This window comes from Gymnodraco acuticeps, unplaced genomic scaffold (genome assembly GCF_902827175.1).
Source record: "Gymnodraco acuticeps unplaced genomic scaffold, fGymAcu1.1, whole genome shotgun sequence".
In the NCBI taxonomy this organism is placed as follows: domain Eukaryota; kingdom Metazoa; phylum Chordata; class Actinopteri; order Perciformes; family Bathydraconidae; genus Gymnodraco; species Gymnodraco acuticeps.
In genome coordinates this window covers 108,574-123,294 of record NW_022992023.1, presented here as the reverse complement: position 1 = coordinate 123,294, position 14,721 = coordinate 108,574, and the positions used below count along the sequence as shown (strand labels likewise).

At 45.2% G+C, this 14,721-nt stretch overlaps 1 protein-coding gene across 1 annotated transcript; it reads left to right on the top strand.

The window, feature by feature from the left end:
- Window positions 1-13,019: 13,019 nt before the first annotated feature.
- Window positions 13,020-14,496, top strand: srp9 (signal recognition particle 9). Its single transcript, XM_034201544.1, has 3 exons — window positions 13,020-13,265; window positions 13,421-13,489; window positions 13,770-14,496. Exons 1-3 carry the CDS (start codon window positions 13,194-13,196, stop codon window positions 13,887-13,889), a joined length of 261 nt encoding a protein of 86 aa, XP_034057435.1. The 5' UTR covers window positions 13,020-13,193; the 3' UTR covers window positions 13,890-14,496.
- The last annotated feature ends 225 nt before the right edge of the window (window positions 14,497-14,721 follow it).

The following is a 14,721-nucleotide window of genomic DNA, read 5'->3' as shown; positions in this document are numbered from 1 at the left end:
GCACATATAGGCCCTTAAAAAATCTGTTTTAAAGACAGACACGATTCAACATAACTAAGCTGCTGTATGTATACGCTATATTTTGTAAAGAAAAAGATCAGCAAACATTTAAATTTTTGTGTGATGTTTTACACAAGGATCAAACTGTAAACGCAACATTTTTATTATCAGCTCTTAAGCCCTTTCTGCTCCAACACACAAGTGGTGTAGGTTGTCAATAGGACTTCATGATAAGAATCTATTTTCAGTACATTTGAACCGATGAATTGAATCATATAGGATCAACTATGACACTGACCTTTTTTATTTACATATTTTAAAAATATGAAATAGATGTGAGGTAAAAACCCAGCTGTATGATTGAGGCGTCAGCACACCATCCACTCCTCAGCAGCTCGGCTATTGTGATCCAATACCCTGAGACAATACATGTCAGGATCTGAGGCTTCAGACCTCTGTTCATAAATATCCTAAGCCTTCCATAAAAATACCCTTGAAATGCAGCACTACTAAGCAAGTGTTAACACCTGAGTATTGTACTTAATGAAAGGGAAAATTAAAAATGTGAATTTAATTCAAGTTAAATCGTCAAACAAGTAAACAGTAGCACTAACACAGCACAATATAATCTCTGCATTTTACCCATCCAAGTATCAGGGAACCAATATACAGAGCTCTGGTTCACCTCGGCACTGCCCTGGAGGTGTAGTGGCACTCTGGGCACTAGTCCACAGCCTTGGTTCCTATGGACTGAGACAACTCCACTTCAAGTTCTTGTACTATTTTCAGCACTTTAAATACTTTGTGTTGGGAAGGCCAGCAGTCAGTTTAAGGTGCACCCACTAGAGGGGGACATGCACAATCTTTACAAGATATATACTGCAAGCAGTCCTCAGGGAGTACAGGTTCAGTATCTGTGGGCCCCTCCTCATGTGAGCTGGAGGTGGAATGAGAGAGCGGATGAGCTGGCAAAGAGGGCTTTAAAGAAGGGAAATGCAAGTATTAGTAAGTGAGAGGTTAAGTGTGAAATCTGGGAGAGTGTGAATCAAATGTAGCAAACTAGGCAGGACACAGAAGGGGAAGGGAGGCATCTAGATGTTGTACTTGAGTAAAAGTAGAAGTACCAGAGTGTAGGAGGACTCCGTTTCAAGTGATAGCTCTGCATTTAAAGTGTTACTCAATTAAAAAAACATTATCATCAAAATATACTTAAAGTACCAAAAGTAAAAGTAGTCATTGTGCAGATTGGTCCATCTCAGAATAATATATATGAAGAAGAAGATGGAGCTTTATTGATCCCCCAAGGGGGAAATTCAATTTCCACTCTGTTATACACGCACATGCTTTTTTAAATACAGATAAATACAAGTACACACAGTTATGATTACAACATGCACATACATATACAAATACACACAGTTATATGCACACATGCACATGCATTGAGAGGTCAGAGCAGAGGCAGCCAGTCTAGCCGGCGCCAGTGAGCAGTTGGGGGTTAGGTGCCTTGCTCAAGGGCACTTTCGGCAGTGGCCCAGGAGGTGAACTGGCTCCTCTCCAGTACTAGTCCACACTCCGTATGTGTTGGTCCGATCGGGACGTGAACCGGCGACCCTTCGGTCCAAAGTCCAACCTTTCTTTCTTTTTTTTAACGTTTAATTATAACATTTGGCAAAATTACATTTTATTACATTTATTTACAAGAAAAGTGTTATTTTTGTCCAATTTCGACCAATTTTATCTGGCTTGTGACTTAAAACATAAAAGTAATAATAAAAATATGATTCATCCTCAAAAAATGCTTTTAAACCAACAAATGAAGCTCAGCGCAAGTTCAACCAGCAAGACCGTCTTTACTCATTCATGTATTTCTATCTCCATGTTTCTACTCTCTCTCCTCTCAATAAGTGACCGGGGGCGTCACTCTTCAGCTTAGCCAATCACTTCGCTCTATTCCCAAGAGCCTATCATAGCATGCGTCAAACCCTTTAAACTCTGCTCTTTCCCCTCTGACAGCTGTCATTTCAGATGACTCAACGCAACCCTCCTCCACCCCTTTTCACCTCCTGTCCCTCTGAATCCAGGGTCAAGCTAAGCCCCTCCCCTTCAGACCGACCCAACTATCCATTCACCACCACCAGTGTCTAGACCCCGGGGGGTTTTCATCGGATCGGTTCTACCCTCCCGAATGATACTCCTGCACAACGGGGCCTAATCGCCAAAACTACTGTCACATTCATTTGTGTATCTGCGGATTAAATATGTATTATTACATCAAAACCGTCTCTCCTGATTGAACAAAATATAACTGTTCGTAAACAAGATTAACTAAAAAAACATTAATTGTCATCAACCAGCCTTTAACATTTCCTGTTCACAAAATGATATTTTATTTTGCCTTCGATTCAATGAGGGTGCTACCCTCCACAAAGTCCTCTGTGAATTTATCTTTCTTGTGGTATCCGTGTAAAATGTCAATCTCTCTTTTCATTGTCCGAACGAAAATGTTCCACACTTCGACTTTTCTGTCTTCATAATGGGCTACATTCCTTCTTATTTTAACAGCATGTCTTGCGTGGCTCAGCATACAATTCAAGAGATCAAAATTGCAGTCCAACCCCCTACAGACTGAACCACTGCCGCCGTTTTATAATTATTGATGCATTAAAGTTTTATCAAAGCTGGTAAAGGTGCAGCTAGTTTTAATGACTTTGCAGGGCAGCTTGTGAATTTACTCAAAGTAAAATACTCAAGTAAAGTACAAGTACCTCTAAATTATACATAGGTACAGTACTTGGGTAAATGTACTAAGTTACTTCCCACCTGTGTAGTGGTTATATCTCTCACAGGCTCCGCCCTCTACTGGAATCTATGGGTACTACCTTATCATGCAAGCATTCACCTACTGAGCTTTCTATGGACGTAGCCGGTCCCGGGGCGGGCCTACCGCGTGCGCATTATCACTTCCGTATAAAAGGAGGCCTCGCCTCCTGACCATCATCCTTTAATAACGCTGCGTCCACACTACAGCGTCGACAGCTTCAAAAACAGTTTCCAACGCGTCTGCCCATTCACGTTGAATGGGGTGACGTCACGTTGCCCTCGCTTTTCGCCGAACTGAATTGTGGGTAGCATAGCGGTCCGTCTCCGCCGGAGACGCCGGAGTAGCCAGCGCCAGCCAATCAAATCACGTTTCTGAAAATCTGACAGCTCAAGCGCTAGCCGATCAAACCGCGTCTAAGCTGGGAGAGATATCCCGCCGTTGATTTCTATATTTCAAAAAAAGATTGAGGAGAAACTATTTATCGCCGTAGCAAATCACCCGGTTTTGTATGACCAGACCCTCTTCACCTACCGGGATACAAACCGGAGGAACCAGGCATGGAGGGAGGTGGCAGAGACAGTGGGTGAAACTGGTAGGTTTTCGCCTGTTTGGGGAGTTTATATATATTGCTCGCATAAAATCCCCGGGGTTTTTTGCTTTGTATGTCGGGGGTGGGAGATTCATGTGATTGGTTGTTGGTGTTGAACTGTTGTGAACGATTCATCTCTTGAATGCTCTTATGCTGACGTCATATCTGTCAATCTGTCAATCACACAGCTGGTTCTAATAAAGGGATCATTGCTGGCTCACTCGGAGAACTCAGTCAGTGTCATGTGAACTACAATGCAAGTGTGTGGCGTCTTTTATTCCTCCGTAGTATTAGTCCAAGTCTATCTAGACCTTTGCTGGTAATGGCTGCTGCGCCAACAGTTGGTCGCGTTGCTCGAATACAATCCCCAAGCTTCAGACACGCCCAGCTCCAAGCTTTTTTTGAAGCTGTAGTGTGGACGCTCCGTACTCTTCAGCGAGCGGAGGTGATAGCCTATAGCACTGAGTCCGAGACGTATTTTTTGAGAGAAAGGAAGAAAGAGAAAGAAAGATAGCGGGCGCCGACCCCCACTACCTCTGCTTCGAGTGTTTGGGGGACCAGGATATGGCCGAGGCGGTGCCATTTTCACGTTCGCCATTTCCTTCAAGCTCCCTGGATGATGATCATGGCGGCGGGTGTGTGGGCTACTCGCTCATTGCTAGAGATGCCCCCGCCTCACCAGGTCAGAGCGATTATTGGGCCGCAAGGCCGAATAAGTAGCTTGGTCCACGAGCCTTTCCCCAGGCCCGGTTCCCCCGGGGACCGGTGCTCGGTGGCTTCACATGATATAGGGTCGACCCTTCATCACAGGCCGCCGCCGCTGCCTGCCTTGTGATGTCCCTGGGATATCACGTCGCATGGCATTTTTTTCTCCAAAGAGGACGGTGTTTATCTCCTGGGAGCCCCCGTCTTTACGGAAGGGCTCTATGGATCGATCTCCCTGCTCACGGGATAAGGAGTAATCGCAGCGTGGTTGATTCTTGCCCATCCCCAGCGGAAGAAACACTGTCATACACTCCCCGCCCCCGCTGTAAACCCCAGTATAGGGAGCCAGCAGGTGGGCGTGTGCACGTGAGTGGAATAAACTGTTGTGCACCCTCAGCACAGAGAAAATGGTCTTTATTCCATGTACTTCCTGGTTCTCAGGAAGACAGGGGAATTCAGATCTATTCTAGATCTCAGCAGCCCGAATCGCTACATTGCCTGTAGAAAATTCTGCATGTTAACTATAAAAACAGTTAATGGGGCTTGTGCAAACCGGGTGATTGGTTGACCACCATCGACCTGGAAGACGCATACTTTCATGTGGGAATTGCTCCGGAGCACAGAAAATGTCTGCGTTTTGCCTTCCAGTGGATAGCCTATGAGTACAACAGAGTACCGTTCGGCTACTCGATATCCCCACGCACGTTCAGTAAATGTGTGGCCACTGCGCTTCAACCGCTGCGCGCCCACGGCATGAGAGTTTTATTTTACCCAGACGACCTCATAGTCATGGCTGGGTCCCGGGAACAGGCAATGCTTTGCACAACACAATTGATCACACACCTAACCAAATTAGGCTTTGCGATCAATTGAAAAAAGAGCACCCAGTAGCAACAGGCGTTTAGTTGGGAGTGGTGTTCGATGCAGGCGCGCTACGCGCCACCCTGTCAGAGAGCAGAAGTGCGTCCCTTCTCCGGGCGGTTCACAGGCTGCGAAAGGGGGCGACAGTGACAACTTTAACTGTCATGCAGACTTTGAATCTCATGACGGCTGCTCACATTGTGGTCCCGCAGGGGTTACTGCATATGCGCCGCCTGCAGAGGTGGTTCTCCAGCCTGCGTTTGGATCCCAATAGGCACAAACAGCGGCTGGTGACCATCCCCGCCTCAGTGGAGGGCAACCTCCTGTTCTGGGGTCTCCCGGGCGCCTCCGGAGGGGGTCTCCACTGGGACGGGTAACCTACATCACAGTGTTCATGGGAACAGGATGGGGAGGGACCTGCCTGAAGAGGGCTATAGGTGGGCGCTGGTCTCTAACGGAAACATGACACAGCAACCTCCTAGAGCTACGGGCGGTAGTGTTAGTCCTCCAGCATTTCATGCCCCTAATTCAAGGGAGACATGTCAAATTGGTCAGGAGCGACAACAGCACCACAGTGGCTTATATCAACAGGCAGGGCGGAGTCCGCACCACCGCCTTGTTGGCCACAGCGGAGAGGCTGTGGTTGTGGGCATCAGAGGTGGCTCTGAGAGCCCTTCGTATCCCGGGACTGAAGGACAGGAGAGCCGACCTCATGTCGAGGGGCGGCCCCCTGCCAGGCGAGTGGGTGCTTCACCCAGAGGTGGTGAAGCAGATCTGGGCCCAGTTCGGGAGAGCGGAAGTGGATCTGTTCGCCAGCCAGCGCAACAGCCACTGTGCCCTGTGGTTTTCCATGGCCCTGAGCGACGACCCGCCTTTGGGGGTGGACGCGTTTGCACACGAGCCATGGCCAAGGAAGCTGCTCTACGCCTTTCCACCGTTGCGTCTCTTTCTCCCTCTCCTGGGGAGAGTGAGGCGAGAACGTTTGGCAGTCATCCTGGTAGCACCGGATCACGTCGGGGCTCCGTGGTACTCAGAAATGACGCAGATGAAGGTGGGCCAGCCCTGCGCGATTCCCCAGTTCTGGGGGGCAATGTCTCAAGAGACAGGTGCAATCGGGGCGTTACCCACTCTGGGCCGTCCTCTCCAGGCTTGGCTCCTGAGAGGGACAGGCTGAGACAGGGTGGATTGTCTGATAGTGTTATTCAGTCTATCCAGGCAGCTAGAGCGGGATCCACCACAGCCTGTTACAGGCCAAAGTGGCTGGGATTCCAGCGATGGTGTGAGGAGCGGAAAGTGGAGCCCCTATCTTGTGAGTTGGGCTCTATTTTTTCCTTCTTACAGTTATTGGTGGACAGAGGACTAGCTCATTCTTCTATAAAGGTGTATGCAGCAGCCATCTCGTCCTGTCATGAGGGATTCAACGGCAGGTCAGCCTTTTCTCATCCACTGATGTTGTGGTTTTTACAGGGGGTCAGGAGGCTGCGCCCAGTAGTGCGCGCCTCCACCCCACAGTGGGACCTGCCGCTAGTGCTCGAGGCTTTGGTCACAGAACCATGTGATCCTCTGGAGCTCTCCTCCCTGAAAGCACTGTCGTGGAAGACAGCATTGCTACTTGCCTTAAACGTCAGCCAAAAGAGTGTCCGAGTTAACCGCTCTGTCGGTGCACCCAAGCTGTTTACTGATTCGGGGTGACCGGAGCGGCGCGACACTCAGACCGAACCCCTCCTTTGTGCCCAAGAACCTAAGGAGTGCGTTCAGGTCGAGGGTTATTCAGTTGGGGGGATTTAGTCTTCCACCCCATGGTGGGGCCAGGGAAGCTAAATTACACCTCCTCTGCCCGGTGCGTGCGTTAGCATGTTATGTAGAGCGCACAGCTACCCTGAGACGCACTGAACAGCTGTTTGTGTGCTTCGGGGGCGGGGTGACTGGAAAAGCTCTGTCCAAGAAACGCCTGGCAGGCTGGCTTTGCGAAGGCATTGCACACGCCTACGAGCAGGCAGGGAGAGCCTATCCCACGGGGGTCCGTGCGCACTCCACACAGGCTGTGGCTGCATCAACAGCCTTATTCAACGGTGCGAGTGTGGAAGATATATGCACGGCGGCGTCTTGGTCAACGCCAGGCCCCTTCATAAAGTGTTATCTCTTGGATATGTCTGGCTCTTTCTCAGCATCTGTGCTTGCTGGGGCAACACAGGACTGGTGAGGAAGGGGGGGGCTGTTGGTCAGTAGGCATCTGACCCTCTCCCCGGGCGTAAAATGCCCTTACGTTTCTCCGGACCTCTGGAGGGTCGCGGGGGACGTGGGGTGCTCTGGGCCCTTTTCAGGGCTGGAGGGCTCCCCTCGCTTGCCTGGGGGCAGGAGGGGGAGAGCCCTTCATATGATAGTCCCTACACACTCTGCACGGGGTCAGTGTTTGAGTGTGGGGACATAGGGGGCACTTGCATTCTCCCCGTGCTCTTTAGGGACTCAGGAGGGAGAGTGCATAGTGAACCCATACAGGGCTGGTTTTTTGTTCCTTTTCGCGAGGCAAGCGCGTCAGGGTGTGCTCTATCGGCCGCAGCCCAGACTTCTCCACGGTTACAACCGAGGGAGAGGTGAGTGAGACGCAGTGGCTGCTAAAGCCGGTCAGGGACAGTGAGGTGGTACGGTGTGCTGGACGACAGTGCGTGCATACGTCGGGGCTCCGCCCACTGTACCCATAGAGTCCAGTAGAGGGCGGAGCCTGTGAGAGATATAACGTCGGGTTACGTATTGTAACCCTTGTTATATTAGCACAGGCGGAGCCCTCTACCTAAGAGGCACTGTCTGTCCTATACCGCTCGCTGAAGAGTGGTGTAGGATAGGACAATTCAGTTCGGCGAAAAGCGAGGCAATGTGACGTCACCCCATTCAACGTGAATGGGCAGACGCGTTGGAAACTCTTTTTGAAGCTGTCGACGCTGTAGTGTGGACGCAGCGTTATTAAAGGATGATGGTCAGGAGGCGAGGCCTCCTTTTATACGGAAGTGAGATGCGCACGCATTCAGGTAGGCCCGCCCCGGGGCCGGCTACGTCCATAGAAATCTCAGTAGGTGAATGCTTGCATGATAAGGTAGTACCCATAGAGTCCAGTAGAGGGCTCCGCCTGTGCTAATATAACAAGGGTTACAATACGTAACCCGACGTTATAGGAGAGAAGAAACCGTGTTGACTATGTTGAGATTACAATACAATACATTCAGATTGATAGGAAAACACCAGACAGGATTGTGTGAGGAATGTCAAGAGGAGGAATCAGTAGAGCATGTAGAACTGATGCAGAATGTAACACATTTAGAAATACAGGATGTCAATTAAAAAGGAGTATGCTACTCAGCATAAATTGGCGTGCACATTAGCACGCTGTTCTTGAGGGGAATGGATTTTTTTTTTGCCCCCTAACCCGTGGGCTGGCTTTACACCCACGGCCCAATCAGAAACGTTGCTATCAGAAACAATGCGCGACGTGTTTTGGACGTAATGTGGTCTTTGTTTACATTAGCAAGCATGGCTAACACTCAGAGCTAACCTGTACTGGAGAGAGTAGCCTATGTGTAAAAAAGCGGGATATAAAAAAAGGAACTCACCTTGTGGTAAACCCTTGTGGAGAAAAAGCATTTGAGCTCCATACTGTTTCAGAAATAATCCTTGAATTGGTTTGGAACATGATGTGGCATTTAATCACAGCAGCAATTAGCTGACAATCTGTTGAGTTATCAGCCTTCTCTTCTCTCTGCAGCTCTGCTGCATGTGGCTCCAAAGGGGCTTCTCGCGGAAGCCAATCAGCGGTGAAGATCTCAGCCTGCCATCACTGACGTTGAATCAGAAAACCAAAACATCAGCCGTTAGCTGTTAGCCCTCAGAGATCACAGCTCCTCATATCTGTTCAGAAACTAGACAGAAGTTAAACAAGTACAAAACACAGACTGTCTCTGTAATGGGGAATACAGTCACTGTTGTATCTGTGTCTGTATCATGTTGTTGTGAGTGTGGACGGAGCAGATACAACGTTAGCTTGGCCTGATCGATCCAATCTCTATTCAGAAAACACGCATTTTAAAAGGTTTTTCGCCTGCTGTCCTGTCTGCACACTTCTCAAAGCATTAATTCATGGTTTTTACTAACCGGTATCAGTATGTTTTTACTTCGGCATCATTTTTAAACATGTATTACAATTAAATCTCAGTAAAATATGTTAATGTTGTTGTCGTTGGTATCTACCATAGTATTTACATGAATATAAGCCCTGCCCCCTGGCCAGCGCGTCTTGTTTGAATGATGCGAGTAAACACAGCTGATAGCCGCGGTGAAACACGAGCGATTAGAGCGATATATTTCGCCTTTTGATTATTATAGTGATGAACGTTCAAAACAAAGCTCTTTGGCAAGTTACCACATCCGTTTTAAAATGCTTAATAAGCACCTTAACTTTAAAGATACTAATTTATCGGTCATAATCTAAGGCTGCAGTCAAATGAAGTACCTCAGTGGCAGCCATGATAAGAGCTGTTCAAATTCTCTAGAGATCACATGTGTCAAACTCAAGGCCCGGGGGCCAAATCAGGCCCTTGGTGGATTTAATTTCGGCCCGCAGGATAATTTCTAATTACTATTAGATCTGGCCCGCCGGTATATTGCGCGCACACCTTCTCTTAATCCTGAGGGTTTTCTCAGCTCAGAGCCTGCACCCAAGATGAGATGCCAAGTATCTGGCTTGAACTAGCATCACAGAGCAGCAAACTGAGTTTCTAATAGCCTCTGACAAGGGACGTGTCTCTATTCTTGTTTTGCTCGATCTCAGTGCTGCATTTGATACTATCGACCATGATATCTTATTGCAAAGACTATAGCACTTAGTTGGCATACAGGGAACTGCTTTAGACTGGTTTAGGTCCTATCTATCTGAACGCTCTCAGTTTGTACGTGTCAATGATGAATCTTCCACGCAAACCAAAGTTAGCCATGGAGTGCCACAGGGCTCAGTGCTCGGACCTATTTTGTTCACATTATATATGCTTCCGTTAGGCAATATTATAAGGAATCATTCTGTAAACTTTCATTGTTATGCGGATGATACTCAACTATATTTATCAATCAAGCCTGATGAAATTAATCATCTAAATACAATTCAAGACTGCCTTAAGGACTTAAAAACGTGGATGACCTTAAACTTTTTGATGTTAAACACGACCAAAACTGAAGTTATTGTACTTGGCCCGAAGAATCTACGAAACAAATTATCTAAGGATACACTAACTATGGATGGCATTAATTTGGCCTCCAGTGAGACTGTAAGGAATCTTGGTGTTATATTTGATCAGGATTTATCCTTTAACGCCCACATAAAATCAATTTCAAGGACCGCCTACTTCCATCTACGTAACATTGCAAAAATCAGGCATATCTTGCCTCAAAACGATGCAGAGAAACTAGTCCATGCATTTGTTACTTCAAGGCTGGATTATTGTAACTCTTTATTATCAGGGTGTACCAAGAAGTCAGTCAAGTCACTTCAGCTGATTCAAAATGCTGCAGCTCGTGTACTAACCAGAGTTAGGAAAAGGGACCACATTACTCCTGTTCTGGCTGCCTTACACTGGCTCCCTATAGAACACAGGATATAATTTAAAATTCTTCTTCTCGCCTACAAAGCCCTTAATGGGCAGGCGCCATCTTACCTCAAATAACTCATTATACCCTACTGTCCTACTAGGGCATTGCGTTCCAAGAATGCAGGGTTGTTGGTTGTTCCTAGAGTCTCTAAAAGTACAATGGGAGCCAGAGCCTTTTCTTATCAAGCTCCACATTTGTGGAATCAGCTTCCAGTTTGTGTTCGGGCGGCAGACACCCTATCCGTTTTTAAGAGTGCGCTTAAGACCTTCCTTTTTGATAAAGCTTATAGTTAGGGCTGATTAGATTCAGCCCCTAGTTTTGCTGATATAGGCTTAGTTTGTCGGGGGACATCTTACTTCTTCCTTCTCTCTGTCTATACCTGTGTACTCTCATGTTCCGATTAACCCAGCTTCCCCAAATGTCTTTCTTTTTGGTGTCTATATACGCCGGGATCCGGAGTCATGGATGATCCTGCGCTCCTCTGTCCTGGATCGCGAGCCCTGGATCTTGAGTCGTGGCTGTGGTCCTGGATCATAGGTCCTGGATGGATATCCTCGTGGATTCATTTTCCTATTATACACACATGCATTTCCAAACATTTGGACTACCTATGTTGCAAATGTATTATCTTTTCAATTTACACACGGCATCTATTGCACGTCTGTCCGTCCTGGGAGAGGGATCCCTCCTCTGTTGCTCTCCCTGAGGTTTCTCCCATTTTTCACTTTAAACTGTGGGTTTTCTTTGGAAGTTTTTCCTTGTACGATGTGAGGGTCTAAGGACAGAGGGTGTCATATTGTCATACTGATATTTTGTACAAACTGTAAAGTCCACTGAGACAAATGTAACATTTGTGATATTGGGCTATATAAATAAACATTGATTGATTGATTGAATGGATGTTTCCTTCTGCACTTTCTTTCTTGAGACAACAGGGCATGTTTGGTTTTTTCTTTGAGGGAAATTGTTTTTTTTAAGCTGCTGTTGGCCTGTGGAAAAATGTAATCATAAGAAATGACTTTGGAAAAGCTGCAGATAGAGCCATAAGAAATGACTCTGCAGATAGAGTCATAAGAAATGAATGCAACTGATTATTTAATGTTTTGTTTTTATAGGCAATAATTTAAGCTTTGTTAGTTCCAGGTTTAATATGTGCAACACACTCATTTCAATAAGTTTTGAAATAAACATTGAACCAGTCCGGCCCTCGACTAGTACCCATTTTTTAATTTTGGCCCACTGTGTATTTGAGTTTGACACCCCGCTCTCTAGATGATAGGAAAGGAGGTTTGAGAAAATGCTGCCCCACAATGCAGCATTTGCCGTCACACAACATTCGGCCGTTCACGGAAACAACCGATTATGACCGATAAATTAGTATCATGAAAGTTACGGTGCTTATTACGCATTTTGATGTGGTAACTTGCCGAAGTGCTTTGTTTTGAACGTTCAACACTATAATAATATGAACGTTACCTTTTTACTGAAATTATCAAATAAAGTCAACATTTAATAGTGTTTAATCAGTTCAGTCAGCTGTGTGGGGTTTCTTAAACTTTTAAAAGATGTTGTAATGGTGATATACACAGTGATAGGTTAAGGACTAACATTTATAATAAATACATTTGTATTTTCGACTGCAACCACAGCTTGTGAGTCAGTGTTGTGGTGCTGTTGCTTTGGTCTGGATCTGTGATGTAACCACGCCCCGTTCATTTGAATATAAGAAATGGAAATAAATAAATGTGGTATTATGAAATAAAAGTCTCTTGAAATTAATAAATGTGGCATTATGAAATAAAAGTCCCCTGAAATTAATAAATGTGGCATTATGAAATAAAAGTCCCCTGAAATTAATACATGTGGCATTATGAAATAAAAGTCCCCTGAAATTAATACATGTGGCATTATGAAATAAAAGTCCCTTGAAATAAATACACACATTACATACATTTATATATTTATTGCCTCATTTATTTATTTATTTCATAACCATATTTATTTCATAGGCATATGTATTGATATATGTATTTATTTAAGTATTTATGTAAGTATTTATTTAATTTAGGCTTGAATGGCATTCCATAGATAAGCGGTTCAAAAACACAAAATTAGATTTACCAAATAAGTCAGCCATATGTTTGATTTGTATTCACTATTCAATATTCCTCAACAATACAAGACACTTCACAATTCATGGATAACAGGCTTTTATTTTGAAACGTTAACCCCAGAAGAGATTATGTTTGGTCCAAGTGGAGCTGGGAGAAGTTCCACTAAAAGGGCTTTATTTAGTAGAATTATTATTTATTTTTTAAACGTTTCCTTTAATTTGATAATTTAAATAAATTGTCTTTCAGTCTTGACACACTCCGGTCAGTAGGTGGCAGCATGCACCTTTACACGTTGGGTTGTAGACCGCCATTAAAGCAAAAGAAGAAGAAGAAGAAGAAGAAGGAGATGATTGGCTGTGTTCACACTAGTGCTGATGTGGTCTTCTGTTAGCAGAGCTGTCGACACATTCAGAACAATATTACTGTTTTATTATAATTATAAAAAAATAGCCACTGTACTTTGTTGATAATGCCTTATTATCAGACCTGGGAGGAGTTTTCCCGCGCAGCAGAGAAGCTGTATCTGACAGATCCCATGAAGGTGAAACACTTTACATGTGAAGTAGCTTAGCATGCTAAGGACCGAGTGTTAGTTGGATAGCTCGGTGGCTAGAGAATGTGCCCAGCAGCCAAAGCTGTGTCATGTTTAGATGTTTAAGTGGTTCTGATCTTTGACTTTAACTTCACCGTGTCCAGGTTCGGGTGGTTCTAAAGTACAGACACTGCGACGGAAACCTGTGTATCAAAGTGACCGACAACGCTGTGGTGAGTGAGGCCATGAGTGGTCTACAATAACTCATGCTAAATGTATTATTTTTACATTTCTGTTAAAAAGCTTAGACTGATGGGCCTTGAGGAAGTCGAGGAAGATTAAGTAGACCTCAATTTCCAGGCAGCATGAAGGCACGGGCAGAAGAGCACATTTTAGAATAATGTTTCTGATATTGCGACTTATACATACTTATACTTGTACATGACATTAACCATAATTCTGTCGCCTCAATTGAATATTGTCTCTCATGTTGTCTTCTGTCCATCCCCACAGTGTTTACAGTACAAGACAGACCAGGCCCAGGACGTAAAGAAGATTGAGAAGCTCCACGGAAAACTGATGAGACTCATGGTGTCCAAGGAGACACACAGCGGTTCCATGGACACAGATTGAAGAACTGTTGCAGCACTGGACTGAGCCTGCTGGACACAAAGTGCACAGTGTGGAGTCTGAGAGACGGGATATGGCTGCCTATGCTGATTTAATATATCAGAGATGTGATATTAATACTGTCCATTTTTGATTCTCTCAGGATTTTCATTTTTTATTATACATTTCCCATTTTAAAATCTTATTATCATGTTTTTTTCAGGCATTGTGATCCCGCCCCTAATAGTGTTACTATAAAGTACGCTCAGTGTAAGCTGCTGGGACATTTTAGAAAATGCAGAGGTGGAAGTTGAGAACGGTTGTGGTAATGTAGGACCAAATGTCCAAATCCTCTGCTGCAGTGTAGCTTTGGCACCTTGATTTCTTTAGAGCCTGCATTTCCATTTGAAAGCAGGTGAAAATGAGCGTGATGAAGACACTGCATGTCTCTTCTATTTTCTTCATCCAGGATATGTAGTTGTAGGTTGGATTTCAGCACAGCGATCTTTTAGTTTTTCTTCATGGACATTAATGAAGCAGGACCATTTGATTTTCTAACCACCTGATTGCCAATTTATTCTTCTGAAAATCAACGTTACATTTTCAATAAATGTTTGTTTACCCCAGTACAGCCAGTATCTCTGATATATTTGTCTTGTGTTGGTATTGTTTGCAACGTGTTTAAAAACCTTAATTGTCTGCAATGGGGGAGCGGGTATATGTAGGGGTACTGTAAAATAGTTAACCAAACCGGCAGGAAGTGTTTATTTTAAACAGGATGTTCTCAGTGGGGAATGTTGTCTAAATAATGTTAGCCTTTTACTGGTTGTGGGGAGGCCCAATCCCTACAGCACCT

What these genes read in the sequence shown, in the direction of transcription:
- srp9 (XM_034201544.1), top strand. Translation starts at nt 13,194, where the DNA reads ATGCCTTATTATCAGACCTGGGAGGAGTTTTCCCGCGCAGCAGAGAAG. An exon ending in ATCTGACAGATCCCATGAAG is followed by an intron (nt 13,266 to 13,420) that starts GTGAAACACTTT and finishes CACCGTGTCCAG; the next exon opens with GTTCGGGTGGTTCTAAAGTA. An exon ending in AAGTGACCGACAACGCTGTG is followed by an intron (nt 13,490 to 13,769) that starts GTGAGTGAGGCC and finishes CCATCCCCACAG; the next exon opens with TGTTTACAGTACAAGACAGA.